Here is a 15,039-nt window from a genome sequence, read left to right as displayed (position 1 = left end):
ATTTGACCCAAGTCAACTAAATATTGCAATACTGCAACTTGTGGTATCGAACCGATACCAAGTAAAGCCGATAATCAACTGACCAATTAAATACAAGATTCCATTCCATTTTCCTCCGCTTATCCGGGTCCGGGTTGCGGGGGCAGCAGTCTCAGTAGGGAAGCCCAGACTTCCCGGTCCCCGACCACCTCCTCCAGCTCCACCGGGAGGACACCGAGGCGTTCCCAGGCCAGCTGTGAGACATAATCCCTCCAGCGTGTCCTAGGTCTTCCCCGGGGCCTTCTCCCGGCTGGGCATGCCCGAAACACCTCACCAGGGAGGCGTCCGGGAGGCATCCGGACTAGATGCCCGAGCCACCTCAGCTGGCTCCTCTCGATGTGAAGGAGCAGCGGCTCTACTCTGAGCTCCTCTCGGATAACCGAGCTCCTCACCCTGTCTCTTAGGGTGAGTCCCGCTACCCTACGAAGAAAACTCATTTCAGCCGCTTGTATCCGCGATCTCGTTCTTTCGGTCATGACCCAAAGCTCATGACCATAGGTGAGGGTGGGAACATAAATCGATCGGTAAATTGAGAGCTTTGCCTTCCGGCTCAGCTCTCTCTTCACCACGACGGTCCGGTACAGCGACCGCATTACTGCAGACGCTGCGCCGATCCGCCTATCGACCTCACGCTCCAACCTTCCCTCACTCGTGAACAAGACCCCGAGATACTTGAACTCCTCCACCTGGGGCAGGACCTCATTCCCAACCCGGAGGGAGCAATCCACCCTTTTCCGACTGAGAACCATGGCCTCGGATTTGGAGGTGCTGAGTCTCATCCCAGAAGCTTCACACTCAGATGCAAACCGTCCCAGTAAACGCTGCAGGTCACAGCTCGATGAGGCCATCAGGACCACATCGTCTGCAAATAGCAGAGATGAGATCCTAGTGCCCCCGAACTGGACTCCCTCGACACCTTGGCTGCGCCTAGAAATTCTGTCCATGAAAATTATGAACAGAATCGGTGACAAAGGGCAGCCTTGGCGGAGGCCAACGTTCACCGGAAACAGGCTTGACTTACTACTGGCAATGCGAACCAGGCTCCTGCTCCGGTTGTACAAGGACTGAATGGCACGTAGTAGCGCGCCACCAATCCCATACCCCCGGAGCACCCCCCACAGGACACCGCGAGGGACACGGTCGAATGCCTTTTCCAGGTCCACAAAGCACATGTAGACCGGTTGGGCAAACTCCCAAGTACCCTCCAGGACCCTTGCAAGGGTGTAGAGCTGGTCCAGTGTTCCGCGACCAGGACGAAAACCACATTGCACCTCCTGTAGCCGAGGTTCGATTAACGGTCGTACCCTTCTCTCCAGCACCCTGGAATAGACTTTCCCAGGGAGGCTGAGGAGTGTGATCCCCCTATAGTTGGAACACACCCTCCGGTCACCCTTCTTGAAAAGGGGGACCACCACCCCAGTCTGCCAATCCAGAGGTACTGTTCCCGACTTCCACGCAATGTTGAAGAGACGTGTCAGCCAAGACAGTCCCGCAACATCCAAAGCCTTGAGGAATTCAGGGCGAAACTCGTCCACCCCCGGAGCTTTGCCACTGGGGAGCATTTTGACTACCCCAGATACCTCAGCCACGGTGATGGAACTGTCCGCGTTCGTATCCTCAGTCTCTGCTTCCTCTAGGGAAGGTATGTCAGTGGGATTGAGAAGGGCCTCAAAGTATTCCTTCCACCACCCAACTATATCCTCAGTCGAGGTCAGCAGGCTCCCGTCCCCACTGTAAACAGTGTGGACCGGGCACTGCTTCCCCTTTCTGAGGCGCCGGACGGTTTGCCAGAACCTCTTCGAGGCCGACCGAAAGTCGTGTTCCATGGCCTCACCGAACTCCTCCCACACCCGAGTTTTTGCCTCGACCACCGCCGAAGCCGCGTGCCGCTTGGCCTGCCGGTACCCGTCAGCTGCTTCAGGAGTCCCACAAGCCATCCATGCTCGATAGGACTCCTTCTTCAGCTTGACGGCAGCCCTGACCTCTGGTGTCCACCATCGGGTTCGGGGCTTGCCGCCACGACTGGCACCGACCACCTTGCGGCCGCAGCTCCGATCGGCTGCCTCAGCAATGGAGGCACGGAATAGAGCCCATTCGGACTCGATATCCTTGTCCTCCCCCGGGATGCAGGAGAAGCTCTGCCGGAGGTGAGAGCTGAAGACTCGACGAACAGGAGACTCTGCCAAGCGTTCCCAGCACACCCTCACTACACGTTTGGGTCTCCCGGGTCTGTCCGGCATCCTCCTCCGCCATCTAATCCAACTCATCACCAGGTGGTGATCAGTTGACAGCTCAGCCCCTCTCTTTACCCGTGTGTCCAAAACATGCGGACGCAGGTCTGATGATACGACTACAAAGTCGATCATAGACCTGCGGCCTAGGGTGTCCTGGTGCCATGTGCACTTATGGACATCCTTATGCTGGAACATGGTGTTTGTGATGGACAAACTGTGGTTCGCACAGAAGTCCAACAACATCACACCGCACGGGTTCAGATCGGGGAGGCCGTTCCTCCCAATCACGCCCCTCCAGGTCACACTGTCATTGCCCACATGGGCGTTGAAGTCTCCCAGCAAAACGACAGAGTCACCAGTTGGGGTGCTCTCCAGCACCCCTCTGATGGACTCCAGGAAGGCTGGGTACTCTGAACTGCCGTTTGGCGCGTATGCACAAACGACAGTCAGGACCCTTTCCCCAACCCGAAGGCGTAGGGAAATGACCCTCTCGTTTACCGGGGATGACTCCAACACAGAGGCACCGAGCCGGGGGGCTATTAATAAGCCCACACCAGCTCGCCGCCTCTCCCCTGCAGCAACTCCAGAGTAGAACAAGGTCCAGCCCCTCTCGAGGAGTTTGGATCCAGAACCCAAACTGTGGGTCGAGGTGAGTCCGACTATATCTAGTCGGAATGTCTCAACCTCTCTCACAAGTTCGGGCTCCTTCCCCGCCAGAGAAGTGACGTTCCATGTCCCAAGAACCAGATTTGGCCGCCGAAGACCAGGTCGCCTAGGTGCCCGCCCTCGACCGCCACCCAAAACGCAATGCACCGGACCCTTATGCTTGCCCCCACAGGTGGTGGGTCTACGGGGGGAGATCCCATGTGGCTTCTTCGGGCTGAGCCCGGCCGGGTCCCACGGGTGAAAGCCCGACCACCAGACGCTCGCCTGCGAGCCCCTCCCCCAGGCCTGGCTCCAGGGTGAGGCCCCGGTATCCCACTTCCGGGCGAGGTGCGGTCTCTCCTCGTGTGTTTATTCATAGGGGTCTTCTGAATCACTCTTGGTCTGATACAAGATAAGACAACGTAACATTAACAAAATAATAAATTACTACCTTTATTGCATACAATTGTTTGACCAAAATGAAGTCAATATTACAAAATAAAACAAATCCTTTTACTTTTTGACCCCAAAGCCGTGCTGTGTCCTAAGAACTTATTCCCTGAATTTGAGAACAAAAACACACACCGGCCATAACAATACATAAATGTAACAAAATCAACAATGTAACAATATGTATCTAACAAAAAACAGATGAGAATTGAAAAGTACCAATCTCATCACGCTAGAATAAATCTAAAGCTGATTTTAACCCTTGGTATCGATATGATTAATATTTGGATTGATCCGCCCACCCCCTAATGTCAGGGTAAACTTACTTTTTCAGCAAAGTGTCAGTGAAGTGAAAGGTATATAACATCAATCCACCAATCAGTCCAATATAAGGCATTAATGACGACATTAACATTTCTCATAGCTTTTGTATGCACTGAAGCACAAGGCCTCCATCTCCATGGCCGCATCGAACCCACATATCGCTGCATTAAATACTGTACAGCTGCATGCAGTTTCCGGGAGCGAGCACGTAATTAAGTCTCACGCATTTCCCTCCTTTTTCTTGGCGTGACATGCTGTCCGCTATACAGTGGTTATGTAACAGAGGAGGCCGCCTGGGAGTTCAACCCCTTCTACGGGAAAGATAAGACATCCAAATAATGGTGTCCTTGTGCTGCTGATTGAGCCACCTCGTGAGTCTTATGCAAAAAACGCACGCATTTCATGCAGTGTTGTGTTGAAGAGATTACACGATGTTGACACGTAATGAAAATAAATGCAGGAGTAAAAACTGAGAAAAATTTTACTCCACACATGAATATGCGGTATTAAATGTACTTTTCATCGATTATGTGTTTTTATAGGGCATTAATATGGCACAGCTGCTGTGTTCAATAACGCCATCTTTTCTCTGGAGCATGTTGGGGGGGTATGCCGTCATCGCCGGGCAACACAAACCGGCACTCAGGAATTACACTTTTTTAAAACTGTGCAATACAACTAGTAGGACTTGCCACATTCCCTTGCCCCACATGCGGCGGTGTAATGGTCCCCGCCACCCCTCCATCTCTCAACCCAGACTCACAGCCCAATCGCGTGTCTTCGGTTCCACCCCCCCTCGCAGTCCCACGACGGCGCGTAAATTCACGCATACGTCCCACGTGAAGTGGCACAACCCCACGGCAGCGCGGCCGGCCTCTCGAATCCGCGCGCGCTTTCCGCCGAACACCGCGTAGGACGCCACGTCACGACAAGTGGACTGTGACTCGCAGTTGCCACGGAGACGGCGGGAATCCGCTTCAGAAACTGAAGGCATTTCCACCCACTTATTATGTAAGCGCGTACGGCGTATGATTGATGTCATGTGACGCCCCACGGAGGAAACATAAAAACACCCCATCCCAACAATTTCAACTATTTGACTGCTTTTCACTCACACAACATTAGGTACACCTGCATAGTCTCTCTAAGTTGATATTTCACCCTCTCATAACGGTAATAAATCTGGTACGCGTTGCGGTTACGCCCCAAGACCACCTCCCTGGATGGCGAACAACTACAAATCATGGACGCACCCATAAAAAGCCCTAAATAAATGCCTATTTATGATACGCTACACCAGTGGTAGCTATGGGCCACAAGTGCAATTGCCCAGGGCGGTATTCCCCAGGGGGCGCCGCGGGGTGGAAAGAAAAACAATTCCTATTTACTAATGCTCAGCGCTCACAGCAAAGCCAAAACCGCCACTGCCAGTGGTGTCCAAAGTGTGGGCCAGGGGCCATTTGCGCCCTGTGGCTTGATTTTTGTTGGCCCATGGCACACCGAAATTAATTTTAACACACACTCCTAATCAAAATGTTATGGCCGGTTGAAACATTGTAAGAATGTACATTTTGCACTGCTGGATCTTCAGGAGGTTCCGAGTAGAGCTTTGAAATGCAAAAAGAAGACATGGAAGTGAAAAGCATTGCTCAAATTGCTTAAACAAAAAGCATTTTGAGTAAGCAATTTATTGCAAACAAGCATTAACGTGAAATAGGCTGTTCATCAACTGAACAAAAGAAAATTAAACAACCCTGAAACCATTCTGGCTTCACGGAGGTCCTCCCCTATCTGGGACTGATGTCCATTTTTGTAAACTTAGTGAGCTTATTCCTCTGGAAGTGCAGCATTGTCCTGTCGAAAAAGCCAATCATTACCACACAGATGAGGGCCCTCAGTCATGAGGGACGCGGCTAATGTTAGCATGCTAAACCTAGCATGATAGCACTAAGTGTCTGCTATGTGTAACATCTCCACATAGCTGGCTGCCGCTTGACGCCCCTGCACAACCTGAAGTTCCATTGAAGGATCATGATGGCGCGCCCTACAAAAAAAATCTTTGCATCGCACTAACGTGGACCATGATTAGGAGGCATTTTGTACATTACTTCCTGTGTGTGCGTATGACTTGTTTAATTTTGGGTCAACATTTGCAATAAAAGCGACTGCCGTAACACTTTGATTAGCTCCAGCCCCAAGAACACTTCCCGTCTCTCTTGTATCACCGTTGTTCACTCGCGACGAAGGACGCCAACAAGCTAAATAGTCGACGAGTGTTCACTATAATTCGACTCTCCGGAAACACCGCCCCGATGAAAATTTACCCCAAAATTTCGACCCAGTTTTTGCACACTGTGTCAGTTATTCTACAACACTGCACATAACAAACCAGCCCGTTTGCCCTGTACTTTATCATTCTGCAGAGTCGATCCCTACGCGTTGCTGTTGCCGTGCATTTTTAAAAAAATCAAGTACGACTGCTAAATGACCCACCATGGGGCCAAAGAAAATTGCAAGTGCCAGCAATTTGATAAAAAAAAAACCCAAAACTTGAGAAACACTATTGAATTAAAGAAATAACTGATGGCAAAGCACCAAGATGGCGTCCGTGTGGCCAGTCTCGCCACGATGTACGGCAGGGGTATCACACTTGCAACCGACTTCCTGGAAGTGCACCCTCTGCGATTGACATTCATATTATACATGTTTGAGACACCTTGAATCCCGCAAGAGATGGTGAGGACAGCTTTAGCTTGCGACAAGATCTTTAGCTTGGGAAGAGACTCTTACTTGAGCAAACAATAACCAACACAAAAATGACAGCATAACATGTAACGGCTATTTAAACACACGTAGGGCAACTACCACGACTATGAGGAATGATAAACAACAACTAAGTTAAGGCTAAACATGTAACCTTAGCAACTTTTTACAAAAAAGTGCCGCAAGGCATGCTGGGAAGAACACTTATTACAACCAAATGTACAGTGCATTGCTGTCACTCTTTAGGTCATGTGACACCTAAGTGAACTAAGTACTTAAATGGGCAAATGTTACACACAAGCAATCAATCCGATATCGCACATAGCTTGAAGCTAACGTTAATCGCTCAGAGCGGTGCAAGTATTAATAAAACAGTGCAAAAACATGAGCGTTCATAATGATGAATCTTGCCTTACCTCTGCTGTTTCCTCATTGTTTCATATGAATGAAGTGCTGCTCTTTATGTTCGTCCATTGTTCGGGGTTACACTGAAATAATGACACTGTCCCTACGACAGACAACCACTCGTCCCTCTCCTCTGGCGCTGCCTCCATCTCACTCCAAAGCGGCTAGTGGTGGTATATGCGGCTCCGCAGGCCGCTGGGTCGTCCCGGCGAGCAGTTTGAGAGGATGCAGGCGTCATAATAATATTGCCGCAGACATCTTCTGCAGTGTTATGTGCCATCGTGTGCTGGGGTGCAGGGGCAGCACGTACAGACACCGGGAAATGCTTAATTTAACTAATTAGGACAGTCAGTGCTGCCCACTGGGCACCATGGAGGAGGCGGCTGACAGAAGGATGTCATAATTGACAATCACTTGCATGAAAAACGTTCAGGGTATGTATATATACACATATGAAAGTGTGTGTGTGTTACACTTCATTAATATGCATGAATCATTATGACTTTTTACTACTGTATATTGCAGCCACACATTGACAGAAAGCAGCTAAACAAGATGACCATCCTTATCCTCACACATAACGTACACACACACACGCACACACACACACCGGCCCCTCCTGCGCTGGAATTTCCTTCAGCAAAGCAAGCCAAGCGTCACGTGTGCTCATGTGTTTACCGGGCTAAATTCACGTGTAGGCTTGGCTCCGCCCCTGCACGAGACGGCGAGTAGTGGAGCCCAGCCCACCGGAGCTCATAAAAGGCTTTGACTTACCGGGTAGTTCATTCACTGACAAAAAAACCCGGAGCTGTTATAAAGCTGTCTTTGCTAAGTGACGAAAGCCTACAAGACTCGCCTGGCTCGGAGTAAGAGTTTTCAGTTGGACCGTGAGACATGTGAGTAAAGCGTTTTAGTCTTTTTGGAAAAGCAAAAAAATTTTGTCTTGTACTTGTTACGATGTTGTCTACGTAAACGCTGCTTAACTCGCTTCCTACGTGTTAGCGTCCACTAGCCGAGTGCCTTCAAAGTAGTATAACATCAGACTTCCCCACGCTCAGACGTTATGTTCATCGCAAAAATAAATCACATATGAGTTGCGTACGTGTTGTCGTTCGTCGACGGACGTCTGCCAGGCTCGGCTGACAGCTCCTGACCGGCTGACACGAGCTCGTGACTCACGTGGAGCCGCGTAGTAACTGGGCAGGGTCTTCCCATCGCAGCTCGTGCGTGACTCCGCAGTCTCCCGCCACAGCCCTTGAATCACTCCTCCCGGCTCCGCCCACTCCTTGCTTTACGTCATTTCCACCTTAAAAGAAAAAGAAAAATTAAAAGTTTACGGTCATTTATGTGTGTGTTCGCCAAAAAAACTCAAACTCACTCAAAATTAGCGTGGCAATGACTGGATATGACGAGAATTCAGTTGTCATCTGATTTGGTCGTCAGTTACGAAAGAGTGGGTGGGGAAGTGTCAGAAGTCGATTTACAGTTTATTGGATTAGAAACCTGCTAGATAATCAGGCACACTGACAAAAGCAAATATCAGAGTGCCATCATTTTAAACGTGTTTTAAGGGTGGAGGGTGGTTAACATTTAAACAAACATTTCTGCCCTGTGACTGCAATAACGTCCAGAGACAATTGAAATAATTATTTAAATTATTAAATATTTCAAAATATCTGTTTGTGTTCTGGGTCATCTCGTCTGGTCTTACCAGTGAACTATTCCACACCCTTCAAGTCAAGAGGGACTCTAGTTGGCTCATCCGTGCCCCCTAGTGGAGAGTCTCTCCACCTGCAGTTTTTTTCGCCCTCTGAGAACATGCCTTTACATGTCTGGGTGAGACAGTGTCCAGGCATATACCAGGCATTGTCATGGGGGAGGGCCCAGTGACGGTGAGTCATGGATGCCGGGTATAAATAGACTCCCAGTATCACCACCAGTCTGGGATGTTCTGGTCTGGTCACTGAGGAAGCTTAGAAAAATGGTAAGGCTCATTTCTATACTTCCAGTAACGTACTTTGTATGCAGTGTGAAGTCTCATCTAATGTTTGTTAATTTCCTGTTGTTTTTTTACTGTCCAATAATCATTTTTGGTGGTGTCACTATTGTATTTGTCTTTAATCCAGTTTAAATTTAAACTTAAATGTACTTTCTCCATCAAATATTTGGAAGAAATTGCAATTTAATAAGCAAAATCTCATCTAACATGTCCAGACATCTCAAATATCATCACATTAGGTTGGAATTTGTTGGGAGGGGCCTTTTACAAATTGGAGGTAAATTGGTGATAATTTATTTTAAGATATGATTTTATAATTGGCATTTATACAAGTACATCTGTTTTTATGCTTATTATTCCATGAATTGTCAACATCTTATTTTGAACTAGTTGAGTCTGACTCAACAGCGCCTCTGTTGGTTGTAGCCAGCATTGCACCCAATTTGCCTCACAATCACAGGTGTTAAAATGATTGCCCAGAGGCCAGATTATTTCATGTGGCCTGGAAATAATGTGTGTCAATAAATCACTTCATCTTTCTTGCTAGATGTATTTGTTGTTTACATTTTAACATAATTATATGTAATAATAATAATAATAATAATAATCATAATAATATGAAAAGACATTCCCTTCAACACCATGACATATGATTCCTAAGCAAATTATCCAGCAATTATCAAATGCATGAGCAATTGTGTAATAAATTAATGAGGCAAATAGTGGTATGCAATGTCTGACATGGCGTGTGAATGCATGAGCTGAATGAATGAATGAAAGGGGGGGAAAAACAGAAACGAGCAGGAAAGGTGCGAGTTTCGAAGCTGAAGAGGCGCTGAAAGGGCGTGGAAATGTAATTTAAAACGGATGTATGAATAATACCTAGCATGATAGCACTAAATTTTTAGAAAAGTCTCTGCTTACAAAAACGGCTAAATTGCTATGCTAACATGCTAACGTTAACAGCATGCTAGCACTAAAGTGCTAACACCTGACATGATAGCATGAAGTGTTTATATAGGTTTCTACGTATTATAACAACTAAAATCCTACTATGCTAATGTTGAAATGTTAGCAATGCTAACGTTAGTATGCTAAACCTAGCATGATAGCGCTGTGTCTGCCAATATTAAAACTAATGAAAACGGCAAAAAAGGCTACTATGCTAACGCTAACATGGTAACATTAGCATGTAACACTTAGCATGCTAGAGCTAGGTGTCTACGTGTGTTAATACTGATGAAAATGACAAAAAATGACCTGACGTGATAGCACTAAGTGTTTATATAGGTTTGTACTCAAACAGCTAAAATGATACTATGCTAATGTTAGCATGCTAAACCTAGCATGATAGCGCTAAGTGTCTGCCAATGTTAAAACTAATGAAAATGGCAAGAAATGCTATGCTAATGTTAGTATGCTAGCAATGCTAGCATGCTAACATTAGCATGCTGCTACTTAATATGCTAGTGTTTCTGTAAGTCTGTACTTATAAAAACGGCGAAAAGGCTACTATGCTAACGTTAACATGCTAACCTTAGCATGCAACACGTAGTGTCTTTATATTTTAATACTCATAAAAATGGCAAAAAATGTTACAATGCTAATGTTAGCATGCTAACATGTAGCGTAGCAAAATGCGTAAACGCATTCACACAATCATTACATACAGTATATTCACTGTTACAAGCGGCAGCCGTAACTGAGTTTGACAGCCCTGCAGCCATGTGTTGTTTTCAGGGAGCTGTTAGTGATCTTGTGCTTGCTTTTGTTTCCTTTAGTGTCGAATGATGGCGAGCAGAAAGCGGATCCTGAGTCCTCTGGGGAAACGCCCTACACGACGGAGCCTGTTCGGTCCGGTCGACCACAAGCAGCTGCAGGCGGACTTCCAGGTCGAGCTGAGAAAAGAGCTCAAGGAGGCGTCGCAGCGCTGGAGCTTCGACTTCATCACCGACAAGCCTCTGGCGAGTGGCGATTTTCACTGGGAGGGCGTCCCGGGCGCCGATGTGCCCCGGCTCTACAGGTCATGTATGCTGGGTTGGGCAGAAGGTGAAAAGGTGGCAGAGGCGGCTTTTAGTCCCAAGAAAAGATGGGTGGGACCGCCACAGTGCGAGAAGGAGAACATCCCTGAAAACGTGCTGGAAAGCTTCCCTTTCAACGTGGAGGTAACCCCGGAGAAGAAGGAGAATGGAGGGCTGAAGAGGAAACAAACCAACCTTACAGGTAAATATTCCAATAGGGTTTGGAGCTGCACGCCTTCACAATATTTCCCAACAGATCTTAACCCGTGAGGCACCTTCAAAACCTCTCATAAGAGTGGAATATTAAACATGTAATACAGTAGTCCCTCGCTATATCACGCTTCGAATATCACTCCCTCACTATATCACGTTTTTTTTCTTCCAAAAACAATGAATTGACTCATTTACTCCCAGCCATTTTTCAAAAGACAACCCCTTCAGTACCGGCCATTTTAGATGATTCTGACAGATTTTTCAAGGCTGTATAAATATGGAACGTGCCAAAGAAAGATTAGGCTCCCGTCTCGCATCAGGAAAAAAAAAAGCGTGTTTCCACCATTTTCCGTTCTTTAGTAATCATGGGTAGAACGTAGGTAAGTTTCAGGAAAATATCAGTTCCTTACTATACCACAACATAAACAACACAAAAACGTGTTGTTTTACATCAAAATAACAATTTATTTACAAATATAACACCATCAACTATTTACAACATTTGGAACTGAACTGTGTGTGCATGTGTTAAAATGTCCTTACAATGCGTAACCTGCACGCTACACTCCTCCACTTCCTCCTTGCTGTCGAGTGTGTTTTTACACGCAAAAGATTGCTTATCAAATGCACTTCTGCCACCTGGTGGCCGTTAAAACTGCTCATCATTTATGTTTGACATCATTGCAATGTGACGTAAGCAATGAATAATAGCAGTGTAAACGTGATTATAGGGGTGTTATTTCATGTCTGCAGGGCTCAAGCATCAAAACTAATATTCTGGTTATTAATATTGAATCCTACTTTGTGGAAATGGACTCGGTCTGGAAGCAGTTAACTGCGATAAATGAGGTACGACTGGACATCAAATCTGGGGAAACACACAAATCGCGGGGGGGAGTGTGTTTGAGCTGCAAAGTGGTCTTGCCTTTATTTTGAAGGTAGAGCCTTGGCTATAATGGGATTCAATGGGACCCAATTGGTCCAGAGAGTAACAAGTGTTGTCATATAAGCCAATCTCCTATCATACATTTTTAAAAACCACATCAGTTTCATCCAGTTAGCCTTAAAACTTAGCGCCCTCTTGAGACAAAACAGTCAAATAAGCAGAATGCACACGTTTTCCCTCCCAAGGTGCCTCAAGGTTTAACATAGAAATTTTAACATAGAGAAAGTTTCTTACGCCCAAAAGATTTTAATTTGCCGTTTTCCTCTCTCTCTCTCTCTCCCAACAGATTTCTATCAGGCTAAAAGGAGAGTGGTTGGGACGCCGCGTAAATCTGGTGTTTGATGTTTTTCTTTTCTTTGTTTATTTGGGTTTTTTTACATGTTGCCATCGGTTCAGCCTTCCTGAAAGAGCGATGAATGTTCCACCAGAACCTCATTAAACACTCAGGGGTGGGCACAGACTGCAGACCTCAACCGTCTTGTCTTTAGAGTTAATTTGGGTACTGTATTCATTCCGGGGGGGGGGGGTTGGTTGTTAAGAAGATGACATTTCTGAGGGGATTACTGTTAATCTCCCCAAACGTGGATTTACACTCATTTGGATGTCCAAGTGATCCGACTGAATTATTCCTTCTGCACATTCCGCAACTCCGTGGTGGACGTCTCTGTGGCGTCCCAGCAGAGGAATGTAGGACGAAGAATACTTGAAACACATCAGGGCCCGTATCGGTCTGCCTCAAGGAAAACCCAGGATGTCACCGATTGACAAGCCGAAATCCACTGTTGTGTTTTTTTTTTTTTTACGTCTGTCTTTCTTCATGATGTTTTCCTTTGTGTTTTTTTTTTTAAACCTCCTTAAGCACTTCCTTTGCAAAGTGTGTTGTCCTTTTTAGATCTAAAATCAACTCACAGGAATGACACTTGAAGAGTTTGCTGGGCTTATCATGTGGTCTTCTGTAGCAGGTTTCTTTTTACGTATGATTTAGATAAGCAGATGAATTATGTATAGTAAGTAGCATATACTTGTATTCATGGTAAACCCATTGCGCAATATTGCACATGCGCCTCGTGTATCGAGTGCCTTTAGTCGACAATCACAAGAGTGTTCTCATTTGTAAAATAAAAATATTATATATATCTATATCTATATGTCTTGTGCAATTCATCAGACTCAAGTGTCATCTGCTGCAAAACTACGTCTGTTCATGGCTCCTATTTATGCTCCTGCTGCTATGGGTGACTGCAATGCTTCTCCTGACAAACTGACAGCTTGGGAAACCTTCGGCAAAATGTTGACAGCACTTCTGTTTCCGCACGCGGCTCCTATACTGTTTTACGTGCAAAGCTACCCTCTTATTTATTCTGCCACGCCTTGTGCTCATTGATCTTTATGTTGAATAAGAATGGAATCACAGTAAAATGTCACAATCCAATTGTGTGTTTGTTGTCTTGAATGGGCTACGTGAACCACTACGCTGCCAACGGCCTTCATTTATAAAAAAAAAAAAAAAAAAGCATTCATAAGCCATTGCATCTCCGTTTGTCTAGAAAGGAAAGGAAGCTGACGGCAGCTTCAGCCTTTTGTCCCACATAAACGCACTACTGCTTCTCCGATGCTTTAAATGTTTGCTCACACTCGACCTGATTTCTGTCAATTCAACATCTTTTTTTAAACGCACGAGTGTCATCTCTCTCACACACACACACACACACACACACACACACACACACACACACTTCTGCCCTTGCTGGGTCGTGATGGTAACCACTGCCTTCAGGAAGATAAAAGTGTTGAGAGAAGGAAGTCATGTTTGGAATCATAAATCATACATTTTCCCAACTGATCAAGTAGAGTAGGTTGGAGTAGTCAGTGTACAGCTTGTATAGATTTACTATACACTGAAAATGAGTCGAAAACCTCAGATGCCACTAAAAGACACCCCCACGCCCCTGAGAAACATGGTGTAGGGCAGGGGTGTCCACAGTGCGGCCCGGGGGCCATTCACGGCCTGCAGCGCATTTTAAAAATATAAAAGGAATGGAAAACTCAGCAGTAATTTTACAAGAATAAAGTCAAAATACTCAAAAAAACGGGAAAAACCCGTCATTTTACGAGAATAACGTAACATGATGAGGCATGAGTCATTTACTGTACTAGCATAAAGTTGAAATATTGGAGAAAGATGTTGTTTAAAGTCGTAACATCCTGACAAACAAACAAAACAACAAATAAAGTTGGAAAATTAGGTTGTGGAAAAAGTTGCAATGTTACGAAAATAAAGTCAAAATATATCACGGGAATAAAGTCATAATTATGAGAAGAAAATTTACAAGACGAAAGCGGAAATGAAATAGAAATGAAAAAAAAAGCTTTAATTTTATGAGAATAAAGTCAAAATATGAAGAAAAAAACATTCTTACGAAAAAAAAGTCACCATTGGCCAAGAATAACGTAATATTATGAGGAAAAATAACGTCATTTAGTAGCATGAAGTTGAAATATTGAAGAAAGATGTCCTTTAAAGTCGTAACATCATGAGAAACAAACAAAACCACAAATAAAGTTGGAATTTTTGGAAAATTAGGTTGTGGATAAAGTTGCAATGTTACGAGAATAAAGTCCAAATATATCACGGGAATAAAGTCATAATTATGAGAACAAAATTTACACGAAGAAAGTTGAAATACTGGAAGTTAGAAAATGTTAAAAAAAACGACAATAAAATAAAACAGCTGTAATTTTGCAAGACTAAAGTCAAAATATTAAGAAAAAAGTTGATATTTTTACCGAGAATAAACTCATAATATGATGAGGAAAAGTGTCATTTTAGTAGCAGAGTGTTGAAATATATTTTTCTAAAAAGGTTATTTTTAAGTTGTAATATTCTGAGAAACAAACAAAACAAAATAAAGTTGTCATTTTTGGAAAATTAGGTTGGGGAAAAAGTTATAATATGATGGTAATGCTGATGGTTTAATTTCATTTGAACATGCATACAAG

General features: G+C 45.2%; 1 protein-coding gene across 2 annotated transcripts; it reads left to right on the top strand.

Annotated features, from left to right (window-relative positions):
- Positions 1-7,655: 7,655 nt before the first annotated feature.
- cdkn1a (cyclin-dependent kinase inhibitor 1A) lies at positions 7,656-13,673 on the top strand. 2 transcript variants are annotated; one of them, XM_054785088.1, is made up of 3 exons: positions 7,656-7,756; positions 10,641-11,082; positions 12,326-13,673. In XM_054785088.1, exons 2-3 carry the CDS (start codon positions 10,647-10,649, stop codon positions 12,379-12,381), a joined length of 492 nt encoding a protein of 163 aa, XP_054641063.1. In that variant the 5' UTR covers positions 7,656-7,756; positions 10,641-10,646; the 3' UTR covers positions 12,382-13,673. The 2 variants fall into 2 exon arrangements, with proteins under 2 accessions (XP_054641063.1, XP_054641062.1); XM_054785087.1 differs by lacking the exon at positions 7,656-7,756 and adding an exon at positions 8,734-8,844.
- The last annotated feature ends 1,366 nt before the right edge of the window (positions 13,674-15,039 follow it).

The sequence above is a fragment of the Dunckerocampus dactyliophorus genome, chromosome 8 (genome assembly GCF_027744805.1).
Source record: "Dunckerocampus dactyliophorus isolate RoL2022-P2 chromosome 8, RoL_Ddac_1.1, whole genome shotgun sequence".
Taxonomy (NCBI): Eukaryota; Metazoa; Chordata; class Actinopteri; order Syngnathiformes; family Syngnathidae; genus Dunckerocampus; species Dunckerocampus dactyliophorus.
Note: the sequence above shows the minus strand (reverse complement) of the source record. Positions and strands in the feature narration are given on the sequence as shown.

What these genes read in the sequence shown, in the direction of transcription:
- cdkn1a (XM_054785087.1), top strand. Translation starts at nt 8,764, where the DNA reads ATGCCGGGTATAAATAGACTCCCAGTATCACCACCAGTCTGGGATGTT. An exon ending in TGAGGAAGCTTAGAAAAATG is followed by an intron (nt 8,845 to 10,640) that starts GTAAGGCTCATT and finishes TGTTTCCTTTAG; the next exon opens with TGTCGAATGATGGCGAGCAG. An exon ending in GAAACAAACCAACCTTACAG is followed by an intron (nt 11,083 to 12,325) that starts GTAAATATTCCA and finishes CTCTCCCAACAG; the next exon opens with ATTTCTATCAGGCTAAAAGG.